The 27,423-nt window shown below is 37.4% G+C and overlaps 1 protein-coding gene across 2 annotated transcripts in view; it reads right to left on the bottom strand.

The window, feature by feature from the left end:
• LOC150094569 (integrin alpha-9-like) overlaps window positions 1-27,423 on the bottom strand; it is an 806,800-nt gene that overhangs the window by 42,101 nt on the left and 737,276 nt on the right. For both annotated transcript variants that reach the window (XM_090411876.1, XM_090411877.1), the window contains exon 25: window positions 24,216-24,317. In XM_090411876.1, the coding sequence (XP_090268002.1) occupies window positions 24,216-24,317 (102 nt within the window). The remainder of the gene's footprint in view (window positions 1-24,215; window positions 24,318-27,423) is intronic.

Below are 27,423 nucleotides of genomic sequence, written 5' to 3'. Positions count from 1 at the left end.
AGTGCAAAAATATAAGGCTGTGTACTATATGGATAGTGCATACTGCAGGAAGCAGATGAGATTAGAGCATTGGGAGTGAGAAATATGGATTGCAGAGTTTGGATAGGAGTAAGAGAGATGACATGATAGAGACATTTAAGTTGGTGAGAGGATTTATTATTGTTATTATTACCTCAAGGACTCATCTGGGAGGGCCTTTTATCACACACACACCTCATCATACAGTGTCTTAAACACACTCAAACTCCTTGCAGACACCACACTCTCAGGCAAGGAAATCCAATCATTCGCAACTCTGCACGAAAAAAACTTGCCACTCGCTCCCCTACTCACACCATCTTTATAGCGAAAGTTGGACGCATGTTAGTCCGAAAGTACGGAAACAAAGAAAGATATGTGAGAGTGAAAGTGAGAAGAATGACAGTGAAAGTTGGACGTATGTTGGACCGAAAGTACGGAAACAAAGAAGGATGAATGAGAGGGAAAGTGAGAAGAGAGGGTCGAGAGTTAGAAAGTTAGAAAGATTTAATGATAGAGTGAATGTGTCGCGAGGTTCAGAAGGTGAATTGGATTGGATGAAGCAAGAAATGAAATGGATGCGGAATGAAATTAAGAGAATGCAGGTCAAAACTATTAAAATAAATCATGATGGCATGAAAGAGTTAACAAAAGATGAGCGAGTGGCATTGTATGGTGACTCCATTATTAAAGGTGTGCTAGAGGATAAAATGCACAAGGTATGTTTTCCAGGCGGTAAAATGAGTAGAGTGATTGAGGCATTGAATATGAGGCGGGAACGAGCAAAAGAGTTAATTGTATTAATTGGTACGAATGATTTGAGAGAGAACAAGGAGCATGTCAGAATGAATGTCAGGAGACTGCTTGGAAAGATAAAGGAGAATAGTGTGACAGGAAGGGTGGTCAGTGTGTTGCCTAGGTATGATTGTGGTGAAATGAGGCGGAGAGCAAGGATTATGAATGATATTCTGGCTGAAATGTGTGAGGAGATGGGAGTACAGTTTGTTAATGTGTGGAATGAGTTTGAGGGACGAAGTGAGCTGTATGGGAGCGATGGACTGCATTTGAGTGGTTATGGTGTGAGTCGCTTGGAGAGACTGCTGCTGGAAGGTAGAGAAGTGAATAGAGAGAATGAATCAGATCGAGAGGGGAGTGATGTGGAAGAGCAGGAGAGTAAGACAGGAGAGATTGAAGGAGTGGAAATGAATGTGGAAGTGAGTGGTATGAGTATAGATAATGAGAGAATGGGTGTGCAAGAGGAACAGGGAAACGGGGAGGCTCAGGGTGGACAGGGATACACAGCGTGAGAAAGGTGGATGCTCCAAGAGGAGGTGAGAGAATGTGTAGGCAGGAAAGTAATGGGATGATCAGGGATCAAAAGGAAACAGATGGAATTGCAAAGGGTTCTAAAATGAAGAAGCAGAAAGGGAAATGGCCCCAGTCCAGCATGGAGAGATCACATCGAGTGAGTGGTATCAGTGGAACTAGCTGTAGATCCAGAAATGAGTTGTTGTGTTTGTATACCAATGCTAGAAGTATAAGAAACAAGGCGGATGAAATGGTTGCACTAATTGCGTCTGTGCACCCAGAGATTGTCGGAATAAGTGAGACATGGTTAGATGAGGATGACATCCTGACAGGAATAGAGATGGAAAGGTATGATGTGTTTCGTGAGGATAGAAGGGGTAAAAAGGGAGGGGGAGTGCTATTGATGATAGAGAAAGAGTTATGTCCATACAAGGTAGAGATGCAAGGGGGAAATGGGGCCAGTGGTTTTGAGGCAGTATGGTGTGAGATAGAGGTGAATAGATTCAAATACTTGGTGGGATGTTGTTATAGACCTGGTAATGTGGATGGTGGTGATAGTGAAATGTATAGTCAAATAAGCCAAGCAAATAAGAAAAGGATGATCATTATGGGTGATTTTAATTATGGCAATATAGATTGGAATGAAGAGATAGCAACTGGAAGTAAAGAAAATGAGTTTCTTGAGTTTTTGAGGGATAACTACCTCAGACAGTATGTAACAGAGGGCACAAGAGGATTAAGGGTCTTGGATTTGGTCATCTCATCGGAGGATGTAATTATCAATGAGGTATCAAATCATCCACCAATTGGCGAAAGTGACCATGAGGTGATTACTTGGGTGGTTGCCAGCAGTGCAAGGACCCCTGTGAAAAAAGGGTATATGTGGAACTACAAGGGGGGTGATTATGAAGAGCTCAGGAGACAGCTTGCAGGTGTAGCATGGAATGAGGAGTTAGCTGGAAAAGAGATCAATGCAGCTTGGGGGATTTTCAAAAAATATTTAGTGGATGCAATGTCTAAATGTATACCACAGGTGAGAAGGTTAAATAAGTTAGGTGTGAGATGGATGAATAAAGAGATTAAGCATGCAATACAGAGAAAAAGGGCATTGTGGAGGCAGCATAAGAGAAGTGGAAGTAACCAATTTCATGAGTTCTACAAAGACCAGGCAAGGAGAGTGACTTGGTTGGTGAGAGTAGCTAAAGAGAGGTATGAACAGCAGTTAGCTAATGAAGCTAAAAAGAATCCTAGGGAGTTCTTTCGATATGTAGCCAGCAAAAGAAAGAATGATTATGGAAGGATGACATTGATTGGAGGAAATGGTATAAAGACAGCTGTTGCAGAATGTGTGGTGGAGATACTTAATGAGCAGTTCATAAAGATCTTTCAATCTTGTGAATGTGACTTCATGGAGAGATTAAGAGCAGTTGATGATGGGGAGGAGAGACTGACTGTAAGTGAGCAAGAGGTGTTTGGGGAGTTGAGTAAACTAGATGTAAATAAGGCTGTGGGACTTGATAATATATCACCGCGTATTCTGAAGGAATGTGCCAGAGAGTTGACACCTGCCTTGACATATTTTTTTAATACGAGTCTTGCACTTGGTCAAGTCCCTAAAGAGTGGAAGGAGGGCAAGATTGTGCCACTTCATAAAGGAGGTGATCGAACTCAAGCATCAAACTATAGGCCTATCTGTGTGTCAGGTGTTGTGGTTAAGTTGTTGGAGAAGCTTGTGAGAACTAGGATCCAGAGTTGGGTTGACAACAATGGTATAATCTTTGATGGACAGCATGGATTTGCTAAAGGGAGGTCGTGTTTTAGTAATCTACTTACTTATTACAATAAAGTGACTGCTTCCTTGGACAGAGGAGAAGGATACACAGTAATATACTTGGATTTCGCAAAAGCTTTTGATAGAGTGCCTCATGATAAGTTGACAGTCAAACTAGAGCAGATGGGGTTGGATATTAGATTAGTGCATTGGATTGGAGACTGGCTATCTGATAGGTATCAACAAGTTGTGTATGGGGGTGCAATATCCAGGAAAAGGAAAGTCACTAGTGGAGTGCCTCAGGGATCTGTTTTAGGGCCATTACTATTTAACTTGTATATTAATGATATTGGCGAAGATTTGGATGGAGATATTCAGTTGTTTGCAGATGATGCAAAGTTGGGACGAACCGTAAAGAGTAGTGAAGATGTTGTGGCCTTGCAAGAAGACTTGAATAAATTGAGTGATTGGGCAAGCAAATGGGGATGTGAGTTCAATGTTGCAAAATGTAAGGTTTTAAAATTTGGAAAACAAAGATGGGATGCAGAATTTATACTTGGTGAAAATATATTGTTGGAAGTAGAGGAAATAAGAGATCTGGGAGTGATAGTGGATAAGGATCTAAAATTTAGGGGTCACATCGCCAAAATTGTGAAGACAACACAAAGACTTCTGGGAATGATGAGGAGGACACTGACATGTAGAATTAGGGAGATTCTTGTTCCATTGTATAAGGCTTTGATTAGGCCACACATGGACTATTGTGCCCAGATTTGGTCACCTGGTTTTCAGAAGGATGAAGAGATGTTGGAAAGGGTCCAAAGGCGACTGACTAAGGTAGTTTCTGACCTCTGGAATGTCGAGTATGAGGAAAGATTGAGAAGATGTAATTTGCAGAGTAGTCTGGTGGAGAGAAAGTAGAGGGGAGATATGATAGAGACCTACAAGTTGGTAAGGGGTTGCTATAGGATCAATGGTGGAGAAGTTCTACAGCGAATAGTGGGAGATCAGGGGAGAACCAGAGGTCATCCCTGGAAACTGTATAAAGAGGGTGTGAGTAGGGGAGTGAGAGGCAGGTTTTTTTCGTGCAGAGTTGTGAATGATTGGAATGCCTTGCCTGAGAGTGTGGTGTCTGCAGGGAGTTTGAATGTGTTTAAGGCCCGGTATGATGAGATGTGTGTGAGATAAAAGGACCTCCTAGATGAGTCTTTGACTCCATGAGGTCTTGTTTAATAATAATAATAATAATACAGTTTCCAAGAATGACCTCTGGTGCTCCCCTGATCTCCCACTATTCTCTGTAGAACTTCTCCACCATTGATCCTATAACAACTCCTTACCAACTTGTAGGTCTCTATTATATCTCCCCTCTTCCTCCTGTCCACCACTCCCCAAATTACATCTTTTCAATCTTTCCTCATACTTGACATTCCAGAGATCAGAAACTACCTTAGTCAGTTGCCTTTGGACTCTTTCCAACATCTCTTCATCCTTCTGAAAACTCGGTGACCAAATCTGGGCACAATAGTGCATGTGTGGTCTAATCAAAGCCTTATACAATGGAACAAGAATCTCCCTACTTCTACACATCAGTGTCCTCCACATCATTCCCAGAAGCTTTTGTGTTATCTTCACAATTCTGGCGATGTACCCCTTAAATTTTAGATCCTTATCCACTATCACCCCCAGATCTCTTATTTCCTCTACCTCCAACAATATATTCTCACCAAGCATAAATTCTGCATCCCATCTTTGTGTTCCAAATTTTAAAAAATTACATTTTGCAACATTGAACTCGTATCCCCATTTCCGTGCCCAATCACTCAATTTATTCAAGTCTTCTTGTAAGGCCACAACATCTTCACTACTCTTTATGGTTCGTCCCAACTTTGCATCATCTGCAAACAACTGAATATCTCCATCCAAATCTTTGCAAATGTCATTAATATACAAGTTAAACAGTAATGGCCCTAAAACAGACCCCTGAGGCACTCCACTTGTGACTTTCCTTTTCCTGGATACCGCATCCCCATACACAACTTGCTGATACCTATCAGATAGCCAGTCTCCAATCCAATGTACTAATCTAATATCCAACCCCATCTGCTCTAGTTTGACTGTCAACTTATCATGAGGTACTCTATCAAAAGCCTTTGTGAAATCCAAGTATATTACTGTATATCCTTCTCCTCTGTCCAAGAAAGCAGTCACTTTATTGTAATAAGTAAGTAGATTACTAAAATATGACCTCCCTTTAGCAAATCCATGCTGTCGATCAAAGATAATACCATTGTTGTCAACCCAACTCTGGATCCTAGTTCTCACAAGCTTCTCCAACTTAACCACAACACCGGACACACAGATAGGCCTATAGTTTGATGCTCGAGTTCGATCACCTCCTTTATGAAGAGGCACAATCTTGTCTCCTGCTTACTCCTTAGGAACTTGACCAAGTGCAAGACTTATTAAAAAAATGTCAAGGCAGGTGTCAAGTCTCTGGCACATTCCTTCAGAATACGCAGTGATATATTATCAAGTCCCACAGCCTTATTTACATTTAGTTTACTCAACTCCCCAAACACCTCCTTGCTCACTTACAGTCAGTCTCTCCTCCCCATCATCAGCTGCTCTCAATCTCTCCACGAAGTCACATTCACAAAACTGAAAGATCTTCATGAACTGCTCATTAAGTGTCTCCACCACACATTCTGCAACAGCTGTCTTTATAATTTTCTCCAATCAGTGTAATCCTTCCATAATCATTCTTTTGCTGGCTACATATCGAAAGAACTCCCTAGGATTTTTTTGGTTTCGTTAGCTAACTGCTGTTCATACCTCTCTTTAGCTACTCTCACTAAGCAAGTCACCCTCCTTGCCTGGTCTTTGTAGACCTCATGAAATTGGTTATCTCCACTTCTCTTATGCTGCCTCCACAATGCCCTTTCTCATCCTTGGAATACATTTAGGCATTGCATCTACTAGATAGTTTTTGAAAATCTCCCAAGCCGCATTGATCTCTTTTCCAGCTAATTCCTCATTCCATGCTACACCCCAAGCTGTCTGCTGAGCTCTTCATAATCACCCCCTCCCTTGTAGTTCCACATATACCCTTTTCTCACAGAGGTCCTCACACTGCTGACAACCACCCAGGTAATTACCTCATGATCACTCTCACCAATTGTTGGATGATTTGACACCTCATTTATAATTGCATCTTCTGATGAGATGACCAAATCCAATACCCTCAATCCTCGTGTGCCCTCTGTTACATACTATCTGAGGTAGTTATCCCTCAAAAACTCATTTTCTTTACTTCCAGTTGCTATCTCATCATTCCAGTCTATATTGCCATAATTAAAATCACTCATAACGATCACCCTTTTCTTATTTGCCTGACTAATTTGACTACACATTTCACTATCACCACCATTCACATTACCTGGTCTATAACAACATCCCACCAAGTATGTGATTCACCTCTATCTCGCACCATACTGCCTCAAAACCACTGGCCCTATTTCTATCTTGCGACATAACTCTTTCTCTATCATCAATAGTACTCTCCCTCCCTTTTTACCCCTTCTATCCTAACGAAACACATCATACCCTTCCATCTCTATTCCTGTCAGGATGTCATCCTCTTCCAACCATGTCTCACTTATTCCGACAATCTTTGCGTGAACAGACGCAATTCATGCAACCATTTCATCTGCTTTGTTTCTTATACTTATAGCATTTGTATACAATGAGCTGTTGAATACAAATTATATGCAATTTGTATACATCAGTTCATTTCTGGATCTATGCCACTGATATCACTCACTTGATATGATCTCTCCATGGTTGACTGGGACCATTTCCCTTTCTGCTTGTTCATTTTAAAACTCTTTTCAATTCCCACTGTTTCCTCTTGATTCCTGTTCATCCCATTTCTTTCCTGCCTATACATGCTCTCACCTCCTCTTGGAGCATCCACCTTTCTCATGCTGTGTACCCCTGTCCATCCTGACCCTCTCCATTTCCCTGCTCCTCTTGCACACCTATTCTCACATTTTCTACACTCATACCACTCACTTCCCCATTCATATCCACCTCTTCAATCTCTCCTGCTCTTCCACATAACTTCCCTCTCGATCTGATTCATTCTCTCTATAACAATTCTCTATAAAAAAAAATTCTCTCTATATCACTTCTCTACCTTCCAACACAGTCTTTCCAAGTGACTCACACCATAACCACTCAAATGCAGTCCATCGCTCCCATACAGCTCACTTTGTACCTCAAACTCATTCCACACATTAACAAAGTGTACCCCCATCTCCTCACACATTTCAGCCAGCAAATCAGATTAATTCAGAGGGGATTATAAAATGAGTAGATGGTGAGAGGAAAAGAGCCACAGGTCATTCCTGGAAGTTGTGTAAAAGTGTGGTGAGGAGTAGATTTTTTACATGAAGAATTGTCCCTGAATGGAATGCAGTACCATAATGTGTTGTTAATTCAAGGAGTGTTAAGGATTTTAAGATTCTATGTGATAAACATGTTCTCTGTTGAATGAACCTCCCACAATGGGACTGCTGACTCCATGGAGGGTGTAATAATAATGATTCAGACTCCATGGAGTCAAGACTCTTTGTGGGAGGTACTTCCTAGAAACACAGTATCATACCACTCCTTTAACTCATTGACCATTTGTGCTCTCACCACTCTATCAGGCAATGCCTTCCATGGTTCACCTTCCATGGAATGAAGGTGAACCATGGAAGAAACCTCTCCTCACCCTCTTGCTTACAGCTTTCTTTTGTAACTTCAATGGATTGCCCCTTGTCCTCCTACCCCTGTTCCACCAAGCAAAAGAACTCCTCAGTGTCAACCTTGTAACTACCTCTCAACATGTAAAAATCCTGATCATACACCTCTTTCTATCTAACAAACTCTGCAGTCCATATTCCCTCAGCCAATTCTCATAACCAACATTGTATAGTCCTGAAACCATCTTTATCTGCCTCTGTACCCTTTTCACATTTAATATATCCCCTTGAAATCCTGGGGACCAAATTTAAGAACAATAGTCCAAGTGCAGTCTGATCAAGGTTTTATATAATGGAATGACAACTGTTTTATCTCTGTAGGTCAGCGTCCTTCTCAGTATCGCAAGAATCCTCTGGGTTACCTTCACTACCTTTGCAATATGTTCCCTGAATTTCAGGTTTCTATCAGTCATCACTCCCCAGATCTCTTGTCTGCCTTACTTCCTTCAGTACAGCTCCTCCAACAGAGTATGCTGCATGCCATTGATGTATCTCAAACTTCAAGACTTTACATTTTGCTGCATTAAACAGACACCCCCATTCCATTCATTTGCCCATCTGTCCAGTTTATTCAAATCCTCTTACAGGGCTGTCTCATCTGCACCATTACTAATAACCCTTCCTAGCTTCACATCATCTGCAATCCGCTGACAATGTCATTGATATAAAGGTTAAACAATACAGGTCCCATTACCAACTTTGTGGGATCTCACAACCTTCTGCCTCCTTGATATTGCCCCACCATACACAACTCTGATACCTATCAGATAGCCAATCGTGAATCCAGTTGACTAGCCTGACATCTAAATCCATGTGCTGCAACTTAAATATCAGCTTATCATGTGGCACCCTGCCAAAAATCCAAAAAAATGGCAGAATATGCCTCTTCCTCAACAACCGCTTGTCATGTTATTATAAAAGGCAATCATATTACTAAAGCTAGAACGTCCCTTAACAAATCCATGTTGATTCTCACAGATAACATTACCCTCATCTGTCCAATGCTGTATATGGTCCCTCACTAATTTCTTCAAGATCTTAAACTGAAACTTCCCTTTTATTCATGAACTAAATTCTTACTCATCACAGATGAGCAGACAAATGCATTTTTCAAACCTTAATATATCTATATTTTGTTGGGATTGCTTAAGGGTGAAAGCTAGATAACTGGAAAGAGAGCTCCACATAGCCTTTTAAGGAATGTGGAAAACCAACTAGAGCTTTAAACCTAATCTCCAATCTGTACCTTCTCATGATGCACCTGTTAGTAGGTATATACCTGGATACTGAACTAACAAAGATGGGCTGGCAAATTGGGATTTAGCTGACTAAATTGTATTCTTATTGGTTTAAACCAAAATAAAACGATAGTAAAACATGATAGAACTTCATGACAGCTGGGGCAGTGCCGTTAAATAAGTTCTCCCCTGCCCCGATGTTTTTGTGAGGGAATCAGTGTACCCAGCTATTGGAATGGACCCCAACTCAACATCAGTGTTCATTGACTGCACCATCAATAAGGAGAATTAATGAAAAAGAAATGGACTAGGAGAAGAATCAGATACATACTACCGGAATAATGTTACCAAAACAAAGACAAACAATAGGTGAGATTTATCTAAGCAGCAAACACAAGATGTTATATTCAGACAACAGGAATAATTATAGTATTCAACACAAAATATGACGATCTTCTTAAATGGCAATTAATATCAAGTACTGTCATGTGGGACCAATATCAGAATGAGGAATTGGGCAATGAGGCTTATTTGCTATGGTCCAACAGAAGGTCCTACTTGAAATTAGAGAAATTTTTTGAGGCACTGGAGGAGGCAGCTGATACAATGAAAAAGGAAAAGTAGATTTCTCATTGGAGATCTAAACATCAAAGTAGGAAATGATTACCAGAAGTATTGAAATGCTTTATGAAAATTTGAAGTAAAGAACAAAGCTAATAACAATGTAAGTACCTGCTGGATACAGACACAAACTAGTTATTATTAACATTAAGTTTCTACAAAAAAGACTGCATAATTTCAAGTGGAGAGGAAACATAAGAAAAGACAATGATTATGTTATTGCTGATTGAAATATCTTTATGCTGGTTCAGGACACAAGAGTTATACAGAAGATTTCAATTAGGAAGAGCTCAGCATTATTTATTTTTTGAGCAGGATAACACTGAAAATGATTTTGAAAAAGAAAAGTGTGTAAAAAGGAATCAAAGCTAGTATCAGAAGTGAATTGAAAACTCAAAACAAATATTATTAAAAAAAAAACACATTTGGAGTCCAGTTTTTTGAAGCATTAAGTCATTCAAATAAAGTAACCTGACAATTTTTTTTTTAACTCACTCAGTTAACATTTGAGATCTCATTCAATTTTCCAGTATCATCCATGTCTAGATTACTTATTTTCAGTGTCTTTCAAATTTCTTTCTGCTCTAGAAATACTATAACCTTTGTGATGTTATGAATTACAATGCACAATAATCACTTAAATAACCATATTTTATGCACTATTTGCCTTGCACTTAATCTATCCAATAAATTAATTATTTTATTATCATTTTGTCTCTCCACAAAAAATTCTCTTTGGTTTTTGGCACTAGTTTCTTCTTATTCTACTTTCTCTTTACTTACTGACATTTGAAGAAAGATTTAGATTATTGAGAAACAAAAGAACAGTATGGAAAATGGAAGGTATGATGCAAAAAAAACTTCTTACTGTTTTTCTTGGCCTAATTTGCTAATTTCTGCTCATATTGCACTTTTGCTGTTCTTACCAACTGAGTCATTCTCCTGGTCTACTCTTTATACTTTTCATGCAACTGGTTATTACCATTATTCATCTTATGCTGCCTCCAAAGTGCCCTCTTCCAGATTTCATGCTTAACCCCCCCCTCGTTAATCCATTTTACACCTACCTTCATGATCACTCTCCCACTGGATAGAAGTACAAAACCCTTTCACAATTACATCCTCTGATGAAATAAGATCTAAAACTCTCAATGTTTGTGTGCTCTCCTTTACATGCTTGCTTTTTGCTGTTCCCAAAGGCTATTTCTTCATTCCAATCTATACTGCCATAATTAAAATCATCCATAATAATCAACCTTCCCTTGTTCACTAATCCAAGTTGCTTATACATTTTTTCATCACCTTCCTCCACATTCTCTAGCCTACAGCAACATTCAAGTAAATCTTTCTGTCATCCTCCACTTCACACCACACTGCCTTAAAACCAGTGTCACTATTTCCTCTTTCTGAAAGGTCAGGATATCATTGGTGCATGGGAAATTGTAAAAGAATATTTGTTAGCAGCAATGGCAAGTTGTATATGTTACCGCTAAAGTGCGAAAACCGTTAATGTGCACATTACCTAGCTAATCTGCAGATTAACTGATTTGCTCCATTAACGTGCGGAATCAAGAGTTTCTGCATTTTACCTAGGTAATGTGCACATTAACGGCTTCTGTATCGTTAAAGTTCAAAAGTTTGTTTCTCTCATTTCCTTTCCCTACTCCTTCCCCCCTCTCCCTCCACTTTTAGTTTGGTTTTTTAATAAGTAAACATAATTTTATCATATGTTTTTTTTCTTAATTGTAATATTTTAAACCGTTTGATTCCATGTATTATATTAATTGATTGATTCTATCAACTAATTTGTTGATTGTTTGATTGTATTAACTTGATTCTTTAGATATCGAAAAATAAATAAATAACATTACGTTAATTTAAGCGTACAGAAACGTTGCTGTTGTTCCAGCAAAGATCTTATTTTCACTTTAACGAGTGCCTAGTAGGTAATGTGCAGATTACCTAGGTAATTTGAGAAATGAAACAATTTTCCGCACATTAACGGATCACCGTAGTTAATCTGCACAATACCTAGATAATCTGCAGAATAACTGATTTCTACACTTTAGCGGTAACATATATACCACAAATGAAGAAGTGGACACAATTTGGAGTAAAGTGGATGGCAAACAATGTTAGACAGGAGCTACATGTGAAAAAAAAGCTATGGAAGAGATATAAGGAGACAGGTGAAGAGAAGATGCATGCAGAATATAAGACACAGGCTAGAATAGTGACTAGTATGGTAAGGAAGGCGAAACTGGAATATGAGAGGAGATTGGTCCTAAGATCCAAAGAAAATCCTAGGGAATTTTTTAGCTATGTGGCCAGTACGAGGAGAAATGACTGTGGAAGAATAATATTGCGGGATAAAAATGGGAATAGAGTGATTGATGCAGAGGACATAGTGGAATTGTTCAATGAACACTTTATTGGAATATTTCATCCTGGAGGAGTCAGTTTTAATACTAGAGGGATAGGGCAGGTTCGAGGTTTAGAGGTACAGGAGGAGAGTATGTTTCAGATACTGAGAACTCTGGATGTCAATAAAGCTGTGGGACTGGATGGTATTTCACCACGAGTTTTGAGAGAATATGATAGGGAACTGACAGTGTCTTTGATCTGGCTTTTCAATGAAAGTCTGGCTGTGGGAAAGGTGCCCATGGAATGGAAGGAAGATAAGATAGTGCCCATTGCATAAGGATGGTAGCAGACTGGAAGTGTCTAATTATAGGCTAGTTTGCTTGTCATCAGTAGTTAAGATCTTGGAAAAAATAGTGAGGGACCGTATACAGCAATGGGCAGATGAGGGTGGTGTTATCTGTGAGAGTCAACATGGATTTGTGAAGGGGCATTCTTGTTTTAGCAATATGATAGCCTTTTATAATAAAGTGACGAGCAGTTAATAAGGGAAAGGTGTATACTGCCATATTTTTTGAATTTGAAAACGCATTTAACAGGGTGCCACACGATAAGCTGATATTTAAGTTGCAGCACATGGGTGTGGATGTCAGATTGGTCAACCAGATTCAGGATTGGCTGTCCAATAGGTATCAGAGAGTTGTGTATGGTGGGACAGTTTCAAGGAGGCAGAGGCTACAAGTGGGGTCCCACAGAACTCAGTACTGGGACCTATATTGTTTAACTTATATATCAATGATATTGTCAGTGGATTTCAAGGGAATATTCAGTTGTTTGCAGATGATGTGAAGCTGGGAAGGATTATTAGTAATAGTGCAGATGTGGTAGCCCTGCAAGAGGATGTAAATAAGCTAGATAGATGGGCAAATGAATGGGGTTATCAGTTTAATGCAGCAAAATGTAAGGTCTTGAGGTTTGGGAAACATCGATGGGACACTGCATACTCTATGGGATGAGTTATACTGGAGAAAGTAGGGGAGACAAGAGATCTGGGGATGATGATTGATAGAAATCTGAAATTTAGAGGACATATTGCAAAGGTGGTGAAGGTAATACATAGGATTGCTGCAATAATGAGAAGGACACTGACCTGCAGAGATAAAAGGGTTATCATTCCATTGTATAAGTCTGATCAGATCACACTTAGACTATTGTTCTCAGATTTGGCCCCCAGGATTTGAAGGGGATAAATTAACTGTGGAAAGGGTAAAAAGGCAGATAACAAAGACGGTTTCAGGACTGTATTCAGGACATGTTAGTTATGAGGATCTGCTGAGGGAATGTGGACTGCAGAATTTGGTGAATAGAAGGAGAGGTGATATGACTGAGACTTTTAAACTGTTGAGAGGTGGTTACAGAGTTGACACTGAGGAGTTCTCTCGCTTGGTTGAACAGTGGGAGGGAGTGATGACAAGAGGCCATCCCTGGAAGTTACGAAAAGAAACTGTGAGTGAGCAAGAGGGTGAGGAATGGTTTCTTTGCATGGAGGGTGGTTGAGCCATGGAATGCATTGCCTGATGGAGTGGTGAGAGCGAGAACGGTCAATGAGTTTAAGGAGTGGTATGATAGACTTTGTGTTTCTTAAGGGGGACCTCCCCTCGATGAATCTTAAAATACTTTATGTTCTTAGGAAAGACCTCCCACGATGAGTCTTTTGACTCCATGGAGGCCTGAATAATAATAATGTCTACCTTATGTGTGGACATAATTCTCCTGCTATCCTCAGCAGAACTCCTGCATCTTTCTATCCTCTCAAAAATCACTGTTATCGTCTTCATGATATTATCTTCATTCAATCATGTTTCACTTATTTCAATGATTTTTGGGTGAATAAACTCGATCAATTAAACAATTTTACCTCCCTTATTTTTGATACTCCTGCCTTTTGTAAATAAAAACAGTTTTCTTTTAGGTCTATAACCAGTCCTACTCCAGCTGCCTGTTGGTTGGAATTTTCCCATCATACCTGGCCTTGCCCAATCACTTTTATCATTACTTACTCCATGTATCCACTGAGCCTCAACTACTCCCACTCACATCCTGATCCTTTCCATTCCTATGCTGATCATCCCCATACATGCATTCACTAGTACTTCCAATATCCACTCTCCTTATACTTTCCCCTGTCCATCTCACCCCCTCATTTCTGTTCCTGTTGCATTCCAACTCTCTTCATTTGCCACACTAGTACTCTTTCCATTACCAAGCACTTCAATTTTCATCCCTTCACCTCTTGCTTACATCATTCGCTGCATTTCTATCTAGCAACAGTTTTTGATTAACTCGCTCCATAGCCATTAAAATGCAATCTGTCACTTCTGTTTAACCCTCGTACCAGCCAAGGTGGATGAAATAGCAAGACTATCCCAGACTATTTCATGGATCAAAACTTCATTGGCATTCTATCGTTTATCAAGTATTTATCCTCCTCTGCTGTTAATCGTTAATGCCAATTTGAGAGCAATTAGTGGATTAACTGTGGTCGAGCGACTTTTGTGTCACTTGTCTTTACATGTTCTCTGTTACTTCGAATTTTCTTCCCTGCACTTGAATATTTTTTTTTTTTTTTTGCTAAACAATTTATTTATTGTCTCTCTTTCTAAAAATAGAAGTTTCACATCTGCCAAAATAAATAATCAATCCTGAAATGACCATAGATCAGCTTTTACAATGAATATACTTTAGTAATAGTTAATTTGCTTCACTCTACTGACAGTATAATTCTTTTTCACGAATTTTCAAATGTCTGTTTAAGTTTAAAATATTTTGTCAAATATTTATATTTTTAAATAACATTTAGTGAAATAAATTTGACATTTTGCTTTTTTTCTTTGCAAAATAACTTATTATGGATTGTCACATCTCAATTTCAGGAATGATTGTTTTTTTTTTTTTAAATGAACAAATGATTATAAACTGCATTACTCGGTTTCTGATATTGTATCTTTTTTAGTATCAAAAATTTATATCTAATGGTATTTTATCAGAGACTCTTCTTTGCCTTCTTCTTTTGCTGAAAATTGCAACAGAGGTTTTTTTTTTTTGTAGGATGCACATTACTATAATATCCAGTGCTTAACCACTGTAGATATGTTGAAAATATAATAGGAAGGATATCCTGTATGGAATGATTAAAAATGTATGCTCATTTTTAGGATTTTTTACTGCAACCCCCCCTCTCCTGTTCTGGAACTGAGTTGCATAACTACTTTAAATTTCTACAGCTTTGAAAGCTTTCAGATGGTATTCAAAATCTCTTATTTCAGTTTACTGTTTTAACAAAAGAAATAAAGCAATAATATTGTTGTATGTTGAAGCTTCTAATTCTGTACTCTTTCTCATCATCATCATCATCAAATTCCTGCCATGTACCCTCAAGGGGTGTACAGGATATGACAGTACTACATGAAAAAATTACATCATTACTAACTTTCTATCTACAATTTTCCTCCAAATCAGTCTGTTACTTGTCAAGACTCCAACATTATCAGATCTTATATTTCTATCGTCTAAGGCACTTTGTACTGTATCAATCCACCTATATCTTGGTCTTCTTCTGGGTCGTTTTCCTGCCAACCTGGCAGAGAACACTTGTTTTGCTAATCTTTCCTCTCCCATTCTATTTAAGTGACCATACCACCTGAGATTAGCTCTGCTAACGCATTCCTGGATGCTGGCAATGTCAAGTTCTTTCCTAATATCCTCATTTTTAATATGATATTGCCATTGATGCCATCTGTTCACGCCTCTAATCTTTCTCAGGACTCTCATATCTGCAGTCTCTAGTCTTTGGTCAAGTGTTTTACTTCTGACCCAGCTCTCAGATCCATAAGTTAAAACTGGTTTGAACACTGTCTTGTATACAGCTAATTTAATGTTCCGACTAATTTCTTTCTTATTCCATATGAATTTATTCAATTGACTTCCCACCATACCAGCTTTGCTGATTCTGTTGTCTATTTCTATATTTAATTTACCATCTTCAGTAAAAATCGTGCCTAAGTAGCTGAAATGTTTTACTTGTTCCACAGGTTCTCCATTCACAATGCAGTTGACATTTTCAATGATTCTGCCTATTTTCATTGTCTTTGTCTTTTTATTGCTGACCTTCATACCATATCTATTACAACAGCTATTCAATTTAGTCAGAGAATCTTGCAGACTTGTAGCAGATTTATTTAGAAGTATAACATCATCCGCATAAAGCAAAGAGCTGACATTAACATCTCCAACTTTGATATCATTTAATACCACATTCCTTCATAATGTGATCCATATAGATAATGAATAACAGAGGGGATAATGTACATCCTTGTCTCACACCAGATTTAACATTAAACCATCTTCCTGTACTTCCTTCAATTCTAACTGCTGACTTACAACTCAAATAAAGACTAAGTATTGCTTGATATAATGCCCCACTGACACCATATAACTGCAGCATATTGAATAGCTTCTCTCTTGGCACCTTGTCATATGCCTTTTCCAAATCGACAAAACTTAAATACAGATCATTGTTGTATTCCCATGCTTTCTCGACTATTTGTCATAAAGTGAAGATCTGATCCTGACAGCCTCTATTTGGCCTGAATCCAGCTTGTTCTTCACCAAGCTTTTCTTCCACAATTCTTCTCAACTGTTTCTCAAGTATACTTGCATAGATCTTGCCAGGAACACTCAGTAGGGAAATACCTCTGTAATTCTCACATTCAGTTTTATTTCCCTTTTTATATATGGGTACTATGAGAGCTCTACTCCAATCATCGGGAATTCGTCCCTCTGTCCAGGCTTTCTGAACTATGCAGTGCAGCCACTGTAAGACTTTTATACCACCATACTTCAGCATTTCTGGTCGAATATCATCTACTCCTGCTGCCTTTCCACATTTCAACCCTTTGATGGCTTTGTACTCTTTCTTTGAATCTGAAATCAGCAGTCTGCTGAAATTATTCTAAGATTTAGAAATACTATGCTGTATTTTAAACATGTAAAACTGTAGAAAGTTTATTTTTCACTTGGTCAGACTATAATAAATTTAGTTTAATCCTTTATCCAAGTGTGTGCAAACAAAGTTTGCACCTGAAAGTATCTTCAGGACTGGGGTAAAGTGGTACAACACCGGTCGACTCCTTCCAAAGGTGGAGTAAGCTACCAACACTCCTATCTCAGTATCTCCCATAATGCAAAACACATCTCCTTGTGGAAATGTATAATGTTATGCATTAGGGGAAGGGCCACTACCCAGACTAGTTTCGACCTTTATCGAGGTCTCGTCAGTACTACTTTATCCCAGTCCTGAAGATACTTTCAGGGGCAAACTTTGTTTGCACACACTTGGATAAAGGATTAAACTAAATTTATTATAATCTGACCAAGTGAAAAATAAACTTTCAACATCTTTCTCTAAATCCAGAGTAATTTCAAAAAATGGTGGCACACTGTTTGGCAGCTCCTATAGGAGGAGATGACCTTGCTAATACTTCTGCCTTGGTATCTCCACTTGGGCCTGGCTCCCACTGAAGAGACCTCGATGAAGGTTGAAACTAGTCTGGGTAGTGGCCCTTCCGCAAATGCATAACATTATACATATACGCAAGGAGATGTGTTTTGCATTATGGGAGATACTGAGATAGGAGTGTTGGTAGCTTACTCCACCTTTGCAAGGAGTTGTCCGATGTTGTACTACTTTACCTCAGTCCTGAAGATACTTTCAGGTGCAAACTTTGTTTGCACACACTTGGATAAAGGATTAAACTAAATTTATTATGTAAGACTGTATACCACACAAAGAAATTTCAATTGTGTTATTTCTGTTTCTTTTTTTTTTTTTTTAAAATCTAAATATTACTACTTCTATTTCTGCTGATTGCTATTTCTGAAATACGTCTTAGAAATGCTGGACAATAATCCTCTTACCTAGAGGAAAAGCTAAAAGTCATAGATTACTCTTGAGAAACACAAGACAAAGTTTCTGAGAAGTCGCACTAAATTGCCTCAAGCAAGAATGTCTTGTTTCGTTTTCTGTTGTTCAGATATCCTAACACAGTAAAACTGACATTTCTTTTACAGGCTGAAGTATTTATGCCAAAAATGATTTCTTTATTTATAGTGATCAGTTTCACTTTTATTATCGAAAAATTCTAAATTATTTGATAATTATGTTGAAAAAAATTACTGCTATTGCTGCTGCTGCTCTTGCTTGCCATCTCACAAATGAATTGTATATTGGGTATACTTTCTAATATTCCTTTCTGCCCAGTAACAAGTTGTAGTCTAATGGAGATTACTAACCCCCTCTACACACACACACACACACACACACACACTGGGAACTAGATCAAAAGAACATGCCCAGAAGGCAGCACACTAAAGTACCTTGTGCAATAACTGAATATTTTATTTTACAGGCAGAAATTCCTTGTTCTATTTTTCCATCTTTCTGATTGAATAGCAGACATTCGAAGCATATTCTGATATTGCATTTGTAGGATGACAGTGTTTTTAAATATTAATTTCCCCTATTAGCCAACGTCGCATAACTTCCTTATTTATAATAATAGGGAAATAATATGTATATTTTCTTATTTATAATTTGCAAATTTATAATAATGAAAACTTAGTTTCTGTGTCGAAAAAAATAAACGTTATGTGGAACAATTATTATGGAAAAATCACAAATGAAATAAAAACTGTACCTATGTTTCATAAAAGCTTCTGGGTGTCTGGTAATGTTGCAACGGGAGGGGGGGGGGGTGATGCTATCAAAGTCGAAATAAAGTTCATTTCTATTGTGAAAATATGAAATTTCACATTTGATGCATGCACATATACATATTTTGTATTAGAGAATGTACGCAAAAGCATTACTTATATTAAAATTGGCGAAAAATATAAACTAGCAGAAAATATATACATATCAATTTAAATAAAAACTGTTTATTTCATTCTCTAAAGACCGAATTTACAGGGAAACCAAGAAAGTGAAAGTACAAAGAACAGTAGATTACCATATAATATAAAGAAAAAATTTAGTGATATGATTAAAGAATTTCATGTTATTCTCTATAAAGCAAAGTTGCTCCAGCGTGTCCTAAAGGAAATCTGAAGTATTATTTGATTTTGATGGTTTTGTACAAAAATAAAAATATAATCTGGAATGTCAGCAGCCATTTTTCTTTTCTTTTTTTAAAAGAATATTTCAAATAATTATCGTGAATTAATTTCTTCAAGAACAAAGCAAACTGTTTTGTCTAGAAAGCGATTAGAAAAAAATTAGCACAAAAAATTAAAAATGAAATTGGTTCTCCAAGGTAAGGCAATATTTAAGTGAAGAAATTATGCAAGACCTTTATTTTGTCCAGAAATTAAAATTGTATTGTACAATAAAAAGAGAAAACAAAAATATAAATAATTTCTTTATTTTTAGTCTATCCTATATAACTAAAATCCAGTTACCCAGCATAGAACAAGGATCTGCATTTCTTGTTATAGGCAACTGAGAGGTAGTTGCGAACATGAGATAATCCGATTAACCCTTCTCTTCAGCGTGAGGGTTTATCACACCTTCTAATCGACAGGACAGTTAAATTGCACTTCTTATCCTGGTTCTTTAAACAGGTGGGCTGAATCATATCCAGATTTAGCTGGGCATCTATAGACGTCCTGGCCGTTTGGGAGGTTAAGCATACCACTGATGACTGTATATTTTTAATTTTTCCTCCTGGAAAACTTGAAGTTATAACAAGCAATTCAAAGACAGAAAAGAGATAATTCTAAAAAGTGAAAATGACTTAGCTAGCAATAAGTTTGGAGAGAGGATATGAAAGGATCATTGGAAGAACCAAGAGTGAGAAAATTAAAATCATAAGTATATCACCTAGATCATGATAGAAATGAATTAAGAAGAAGGGCTATGATAGCAAATGATTTGATGCCCAGGTGATATACAATGATGGATGTCAGTTTTTGGTTGTATGGAGCAAGTCTGAGGAAAGGATGGATTTGTATGAGAGGGATGACTTACACTTAAATCCTTTTGGAATCATGAGGAGTCTTGAGAATTATTAATCAGTGTGAGACCTAACAGAGTTTAAGCCCTGCACATGTGATACATAATGCTGTGCAGACTGCTTCAAATTGCTTACCTATCGATCTTCAGTTAATAATTAACAAGATTTACCAACATTTCCACATATATTGTGTATGAGTTGAGGAACTTGAATCATTTTGTGAATTCACAAACACAGAGTATAAAACTGTTTTGGGTACAAGACAAGATGGCTTTCTCTTTTGCCTGCAATCCATGTTCCCTTAATTGAAGTAATATTTTCTTTCTATTGACAAATGTCCTATTAGTCTCAAAAATTTTTTTGAAAATCCACTTTCAGTTACACTCCTGCATTTCCTTACCAGCCAGTTAAAAACCTTTTATGATACCATTAAATATATTGAAAAGCAAGATATAACAGTAATTGAAGTGAAGGATGAAACAAACTGGTGGAAAGGTTAAATTGTAGGAAGGCAGAAAAATTTCTTACAACTACTGTGAGAAAACAGTTGCAAGAATTAGAAAAAGGATGCATAACAGTTGAAAAGTTTGAAAGCTATGCAATAGATTTCTACTTCACCTGTATTGAATATATTCAGGAGTGGTGTATACCATTTCTCACACCTCTTCAGTCTATGGATTGGATTAATTTGAAGGGAAAGGATCCTGTGACTTGGAAGAATACAAGAAAGCTACATATTCATGCAGACAGTGTCACCAAGTTTTACTGTGAATGAAGAGGATTTATTTGATGAGTTTGTATGTGTGAAAAAATATTGTAAAAGCAAATCTGAAGTGTGGAGTGAACAGAAGGATCAAAGTGTCATGAAATGTTTGCTCATTTTACAAAGCAGGGTATAAATTCTGGGAGTATTAAATGCCTAGTTAGATTTTGTTTAGCACCGCCAGGAACTAATGCAGCTGTTGAACATGTTTTTTGTACTCTGGACAGATGAAAAAAACAGACTTAAAATTGAGACAGTAAAAGCTTTAATCATTGTAAAAACATATTTTAAGAATTTCTCTTGTGCTGAGTTCTATGATCAAATATCAAAAGAAAAAAAATTCTTGAGCAGGTCCATAAATCTGATAAATATTTTTCTAATTAAATATGTTTGTGATTAATAATCCTTTTTTAAAGTGGATTTAATGTTAATGTATGTTTATAGCAGTATTTAATTTAAAGCACAACATATATAATAGTTTTATTTTTGGTTTTCTTAATTTTTAACATGTCCCGTTTTTTTACAAAATGTCCCGGGTTTTTTCAGTAAAAATTTCAGAATGTCCTAGATTTTAGAAAAACATTATGGGAACCCTACTTACCCCCTCCCCCAACTGGCCATGACATCTATAAATGTCCAGCTAAATCTGGATAAGATTCTGTAACATTTGTTGAATAACATGGATAAGAGATGCAATTTGATCTCACTGTTTCATCCACCTTGGCCAGTAGGGAGGTTAAGCCAAACTATTAAGAATATTTTTTTTTTGCGAAAATTATTCTAACATTTTCGTTTGCATAACTGACATAAATGAATGCTTTATTTATGTCATTTATGAACAGATAAGATTGCTTAACGATATCATTAAACCATTACATGAATCTATAAGAGAAGAATAAAAAAAAAATTTTTTAAGCCAGTAATTTACTATATGCTGGTTGCCTGGAACCTGTCTAACATGTCATATGACTGGGGTATGTCTTTTATAATTTTTTAAAAGAAAGATTGCATTTTAAAATAATTATTTAAAACTAGCCTCATTTAATGTTTAGTTACTGTTTTTGTTCTGGTGCTAGTGCTACAGAAATATCAGCTGTTAAATCTTTAATAAATTGTTTTATTTCACTAAAGTAATAAAATAATCAAAATTACGGCAACACCTATAGTTAACTTGATGTATCTTTTTTTGCTTGGCTGGCCACAACTGATGTAATCATCTCATGATTCTTTTCAAGGTAGGTAATTATGGAAAGCATAGACAGAGAAACAGAATGGAGTAAGGAGTTAGGCAGAGAGATGAGTGTTACCTGGGAAATGGTTAAGCAATACTTAACAGTAGTAATGCCTGAATATATTCCAAAGATCAAGAGGTTGAAAAATGAGAGTATAAATTTTTATTTCTTTTTTTATACTATGCATACACACACAAGGTTGCAACATTTGCAGCAGATTGAAGTCAATTGTGAGTGGGTGTTAAAAGAAAGAATTTACTGGTCTTTTTTGAAAAGCTGGAGGTTGTATACTTCGGGAAATATTCATGGAGATGGCTGTCCAGAAAACAGAGGTAGATGGAAAGAAGTGACAGTAGAAAGTTTGGTTGCTTAGCATTGAACTGCAAATGGATGTCAGACTGCTGTTGTTCTTCATTTAGCAGAAATGATATACATACTGGATGCCAATTTTGCTGAACAACACTTATGGTGTATCTTAGAGAAGATAATATGGAACCTATCTGTGAGATGGTGGCTGGATAAGGAGTTGTCAGCTAGCTGAGCCAGACAGCATAAAGAAATTTTAGAGGTTTCTGGTGCACCAACCCAAGCATGAGAGCAGTATTCTAAGATAAAGTAGATACAGTCAGTTGCTGGACAGGTGAAAAGTAAAGGATGTTGAACTTTTGGAAGCTGAGAATGCTAAAGATTAGTGTCAATCTAAGAGGGGGGGGGATCCAGACAGTTGATCTGAGTATTATCAACAGTAAAGGGGTAGAACTGAAGTCTTGAGGAAAATATAAGACAGAATCATTAATAAGAATATTAATAATTCTATTAATAGAAATAAATCAGGATGTCAGATAGGGATCTAGCTTACCTCCAACTCTATTCAATATATATATTGATCAGATTATTAAAATATGGAAAACGACAATAAAACAAGGTATCCAGTTAACCAGAAGAACTGTTATCAATACAATTCTGTATGCAGTTGATCAAATTATATTACAAGACAATGAAGATGACCTACAAAAATCAGTTTACGAATTAAAGAAAATAAGTCAACAATACAATTTAAAAATTTCACAAAAGAAAACAAAAGTCATGGAATTTAAAGGCTAATATCATGTTAGATCAAAAATAGTTATAGAAAATAAAATAACGGAACAGATGACAATTTAATTATTTAGGATGCATAATAACATATCTTAAAGATATAGATCAGAAAATCTGAAATTTCTGTGGAACAATTAAAAGGACACTGAATGAATGAATGAATAAATAATTATTATTCAGGCCTCCATGGAGTCAAAAGACTCATCGTGAGAGGTCCTTCCTAAGAACATAAAGTCTGTCAAGACTCATCGAGGGGAGGTCCCTCCTAAGAAACACAAAGTCTATCATACCACTCCTTAAACTCATTGACCATTCTCGCTCTCACCACTCCATCAGGCAATACATTCCACGGTTCAACCACCCTCCATGCAAAGAAACCACTCCTCACCCTCTTGCTTACAGTTTCCTTTCATAACTTCCAGGGATGGCCTCTTGTCATCACTCTTTCCCGCTGTTCAACCAAGCGAAAGAACTTCCCAACATAAATTAAAAAAAAAAAAGAAAAAGAAACTCAACTAAAATTTTATGAAGTAATGGCTGCTCCCACTCTGCTATATGGTTCAGAAACACACTGTTAAAAAGAAAGATGAAAGTAAAATAAAAGCTGCAGGGATGAGATTTTTAAGAGCATTTAAAGGATGCACAAAGTTGGATCATATAAGAAATTAAGACATCTGAAAAGAAAGATATTTACGCCATAAATGAAAAGATCAAGGAATATAGAGAGAAATAGAACATCTATTTAGGATGGAAAGATATTGGCTACCAAAAGAGGTGAATAGATATAGACCAAAGGGAAAGAGAAAGACCAGCTGCAAAATGGAAAGACTAGTAAGGCAAATGCCTAATCCTTGAAGAGAAGAAAAAGATAATTCTATTACTAAATACTTGTCAATTTTCAGCAAAATGGGTTTCCAGTTTTTACCATTGCATAATCTGGACGATGCAGTCTTGGTTGAATTATTGTTTCTTCATCTTGAATAAATATCTTTCCTTCTGACACTATACCAACAGACTTCCAGTAACCCTGGGGAGGAAAAAATTCAGCAGATGATTATTAGCTGTATTTTTTTGGTCAGTAATAAAGATCTTACAAGCAAAACAATTACCAAATAAATATAATGTACACATTAATCAATGTTTGTATTAATTCATTTTAATTAATTTTAAGCACAAAAATTTTATTATTATCCCAAGAGCCTAATGGAGTCAGACTCATAAGAGGTCCCTTTGTCATACACACAGCTCATCATACTGTGTCTTAAATACATTAAAATTCCCAGAAGACACACCGTACTCTCAGGCAATGCATTCCAATCATTTACAACTCCTCACACATCCTGTTTCTCCCTCTCTCCTTATACAGTTTGCAGGAATGACCTCTTGTTCCTGCTGCATCACCTACCATTTAATGAAAAACCTCTTCAACATTAATTCTTTTGGAATGCACCACCTTACCCTCCTTCCAATCCCCAGGCAACTTTCCTTTAGCCAGACTCCCAATGAAAAGCCAGGTCATTGGAACTGCTAGTTCTTTAGTACAATCTCTGAAAACAAATGACAAAATACCATCCAGTCCCATTACTAAGTGCTTTGGATTGACATCCAAAGCACTTAGCAATGTACCCATGTCTCCAGTAACAAAACTTACATTTTGACCATGAAATAACTGAACGAAGTAACCATCAAATAACTCCACTGTCTTCTGCATCAGTCACTATTCCCATTTTTGTCTAACAATGTCATTCTTCCATGATAGTTTCTACCTCTACTGGCCAAATAATGAAAGAATTCCTTTGATTACCCTTGCAGCTTAGGACTAATCTCTTCTCATATTCAAGTTTTGCGTTACTTCCCATGCTAGTCGCTTTTCTGTCACATGACTTTGAGCATCCACTTCTCACCCCTCTTCTTCCATAACATATTCATCTGCAGTTCCTGTTCAATATCCACTTTCAGGTCATTTTCATCATCTCCACTTGGAGAGAATGACCTGAAATTTTTTTTTGGATTTGGTCATAGAATCAGAAGATATATTATTATCTATCATATCTCCCCTCTTGCTTCTCTCCACCAGACTCTGCAAATTACATCTTCTCAATCTTTCCTCATACTCAACATTCCAGAGGTCAGAAACTACCTTAGTCAGTCACCTTTGGAACCTTTCCAACATGTCTTCATCCTTCTGAAAATCCGGTGACCAAATCTGGCCACAATAGCCCATGTGGGGCATAATCAAAGCCTTATACAATGGAACAAGAATTTCCCTACTTCTACACATTAGCACCCTCCGCATCATTCCCAGAAGTCTTTGTGTTGTCTTCACAATTTTGGCGATGTCTCCCCTAAATTTTAAATCCTTATTCACTATCACCCCCAGATCTCTTATTTCCTCTACCTCCAACAATATATTCTCACCCAGCATAAATTCTGCATCCCATCTTTGTTTTCCAAATTTTAAAACCTTACATTTTGCAACATTGAACTCGCATCCCCATTTCCGTGCCCAATCACTCGATTTATTCAAGTCTTCTTGTAAGGCCACAACATCTTCACTACTCTTTATGGTTCGTCCCAACTTTGCATCATCTGCAAACAACTGAATATCTCCATCCAAATCTTTGCAAATGTCATTAATATACAAGTTAAACAGTAATGGCCCTAAAACAGACCCCTGAGGCACTCCACTAGTGACTTTCCTTTTCCTGAATATCGCACCCCATACACAACTTGTTGATACCTATCAGATAGCCAGTCTCTAATCCAGTGCACTAATCCAATATCCAACCCCACCTGCTCTAGTTTGACTGTCAACTTAACATGAGGTACTCTATCAAAAGCCTTTGCGAAATCCAAGTATATTACTGTGTATCCTTCTCCTCTGTCCAAGGAAGCAGTCACTTTATTCTAATAAGCAAGTAGATTACAAAAACATGACCTCCCTTTAGCAAATCCATGCTGTCGATCAAAGATAATACTATTGTTGTCAACCCAACTTTGGATCCTAGTTCTCACAAGCTTCTCCAACAACTTAACCACAACACCTGACACACAGATAGGCCTATAGTTTGATGCTTGAGTTCGATCACCTCCTTTATGAAGTGGCACAATCTTGCCCCCTGCTTACTCCTTAGGAACTTGACCAAGTGCAAGACTTGTATTAAAGAAATATGTCGAGGCAGGTGTCAACTCCCTGGCATATTCCTTCAGAATATGCAGTGATATATTATCAAGTCCCACAGCCTTATTTACATCTAGTTTACTCAACTCCACAAACACCCCTTGTTCACTTACAGTCAGTCTCTCCTCCCCATCATCAGCTGCTCTCAATCTCTCCATGAAGTCAGATTCACAAGATTGAAAGATCTTTATGAACTGCTCATTAAATGTCTCGACCACACATTCTGTAACAGCTGTCTTTATACCATTTTCTCCGATCAATATAATCCTTCCATAATCATTCTTTCTTTTGCTGGCTACATATCGAAAGAACTCCCTAGGATTCTTTTTGGTTTCATTAGCTAACTGCTGTTCATACCTCTCTTTAGCTACTCTCACCAACCAAGACACCCTCCTTGCCTGTTCTTTGTAGATCTCATGAAATTGGTTATTTCCACTTCTCTTATGCTGGCTCCACAATGCCCTTTTTCTCTGTATTGCATGCTTAATCTCTTTATTCATCCGTATCACACCTACGTTATTTAACCTTCTCTCCCTTGGAATACATTTAGACATTGCATCCACTAGATAGTTTTTGAAAATCCCCCAAGCTGCATTGATCTGTTTTCCAGCTAACTCCTCATTTCACGCTACACCTGGAAGATGTCTCCTGAACTCTTGATAATTGCCCCCCCCCCCCCCCCCCCGTAGTTCGACATATACCCTTTCCTCACAGGGGTCTTCGATTATAACTTAGGTGACATCCCTGATTCTATGACCAAATCCAAAAATCTTGAACTTCATGTTTTTTCTACTAATTTTTCCCTAAGAAATCTGTCAAGACTTCCAGAAATTCCATTCACTACTACTATAACGTACTGTTTCCTCTTCCCAGTTTATACTGACATAGCTAAAATCTCCCATAATGATCACTTGCCAAACTCGACTGCCTAAACATCTGCCCTTCACACTGG

This window comes from Typopeltis vanoorti, chromosome 22 (assembly GCF_054136105.1).
Source record: "Typopeltis vanoorti isolate ZY-2024b chromosome 22, IOZ_Tvanoo_1.0, whole genome shotgun sequence".
Lineage (NCBI taxonomy): Eukaryota > Metazoa > Arthropoda > Arachnida > Uropygi > Thelyphonidae > Typopeltis > Typopeltis vanoorti.
The sequence above is the reverse complement of the archived record's forward strand: the minus strand, read 5'-3'. Positions and strand labels throughout refer to the sequence as shown.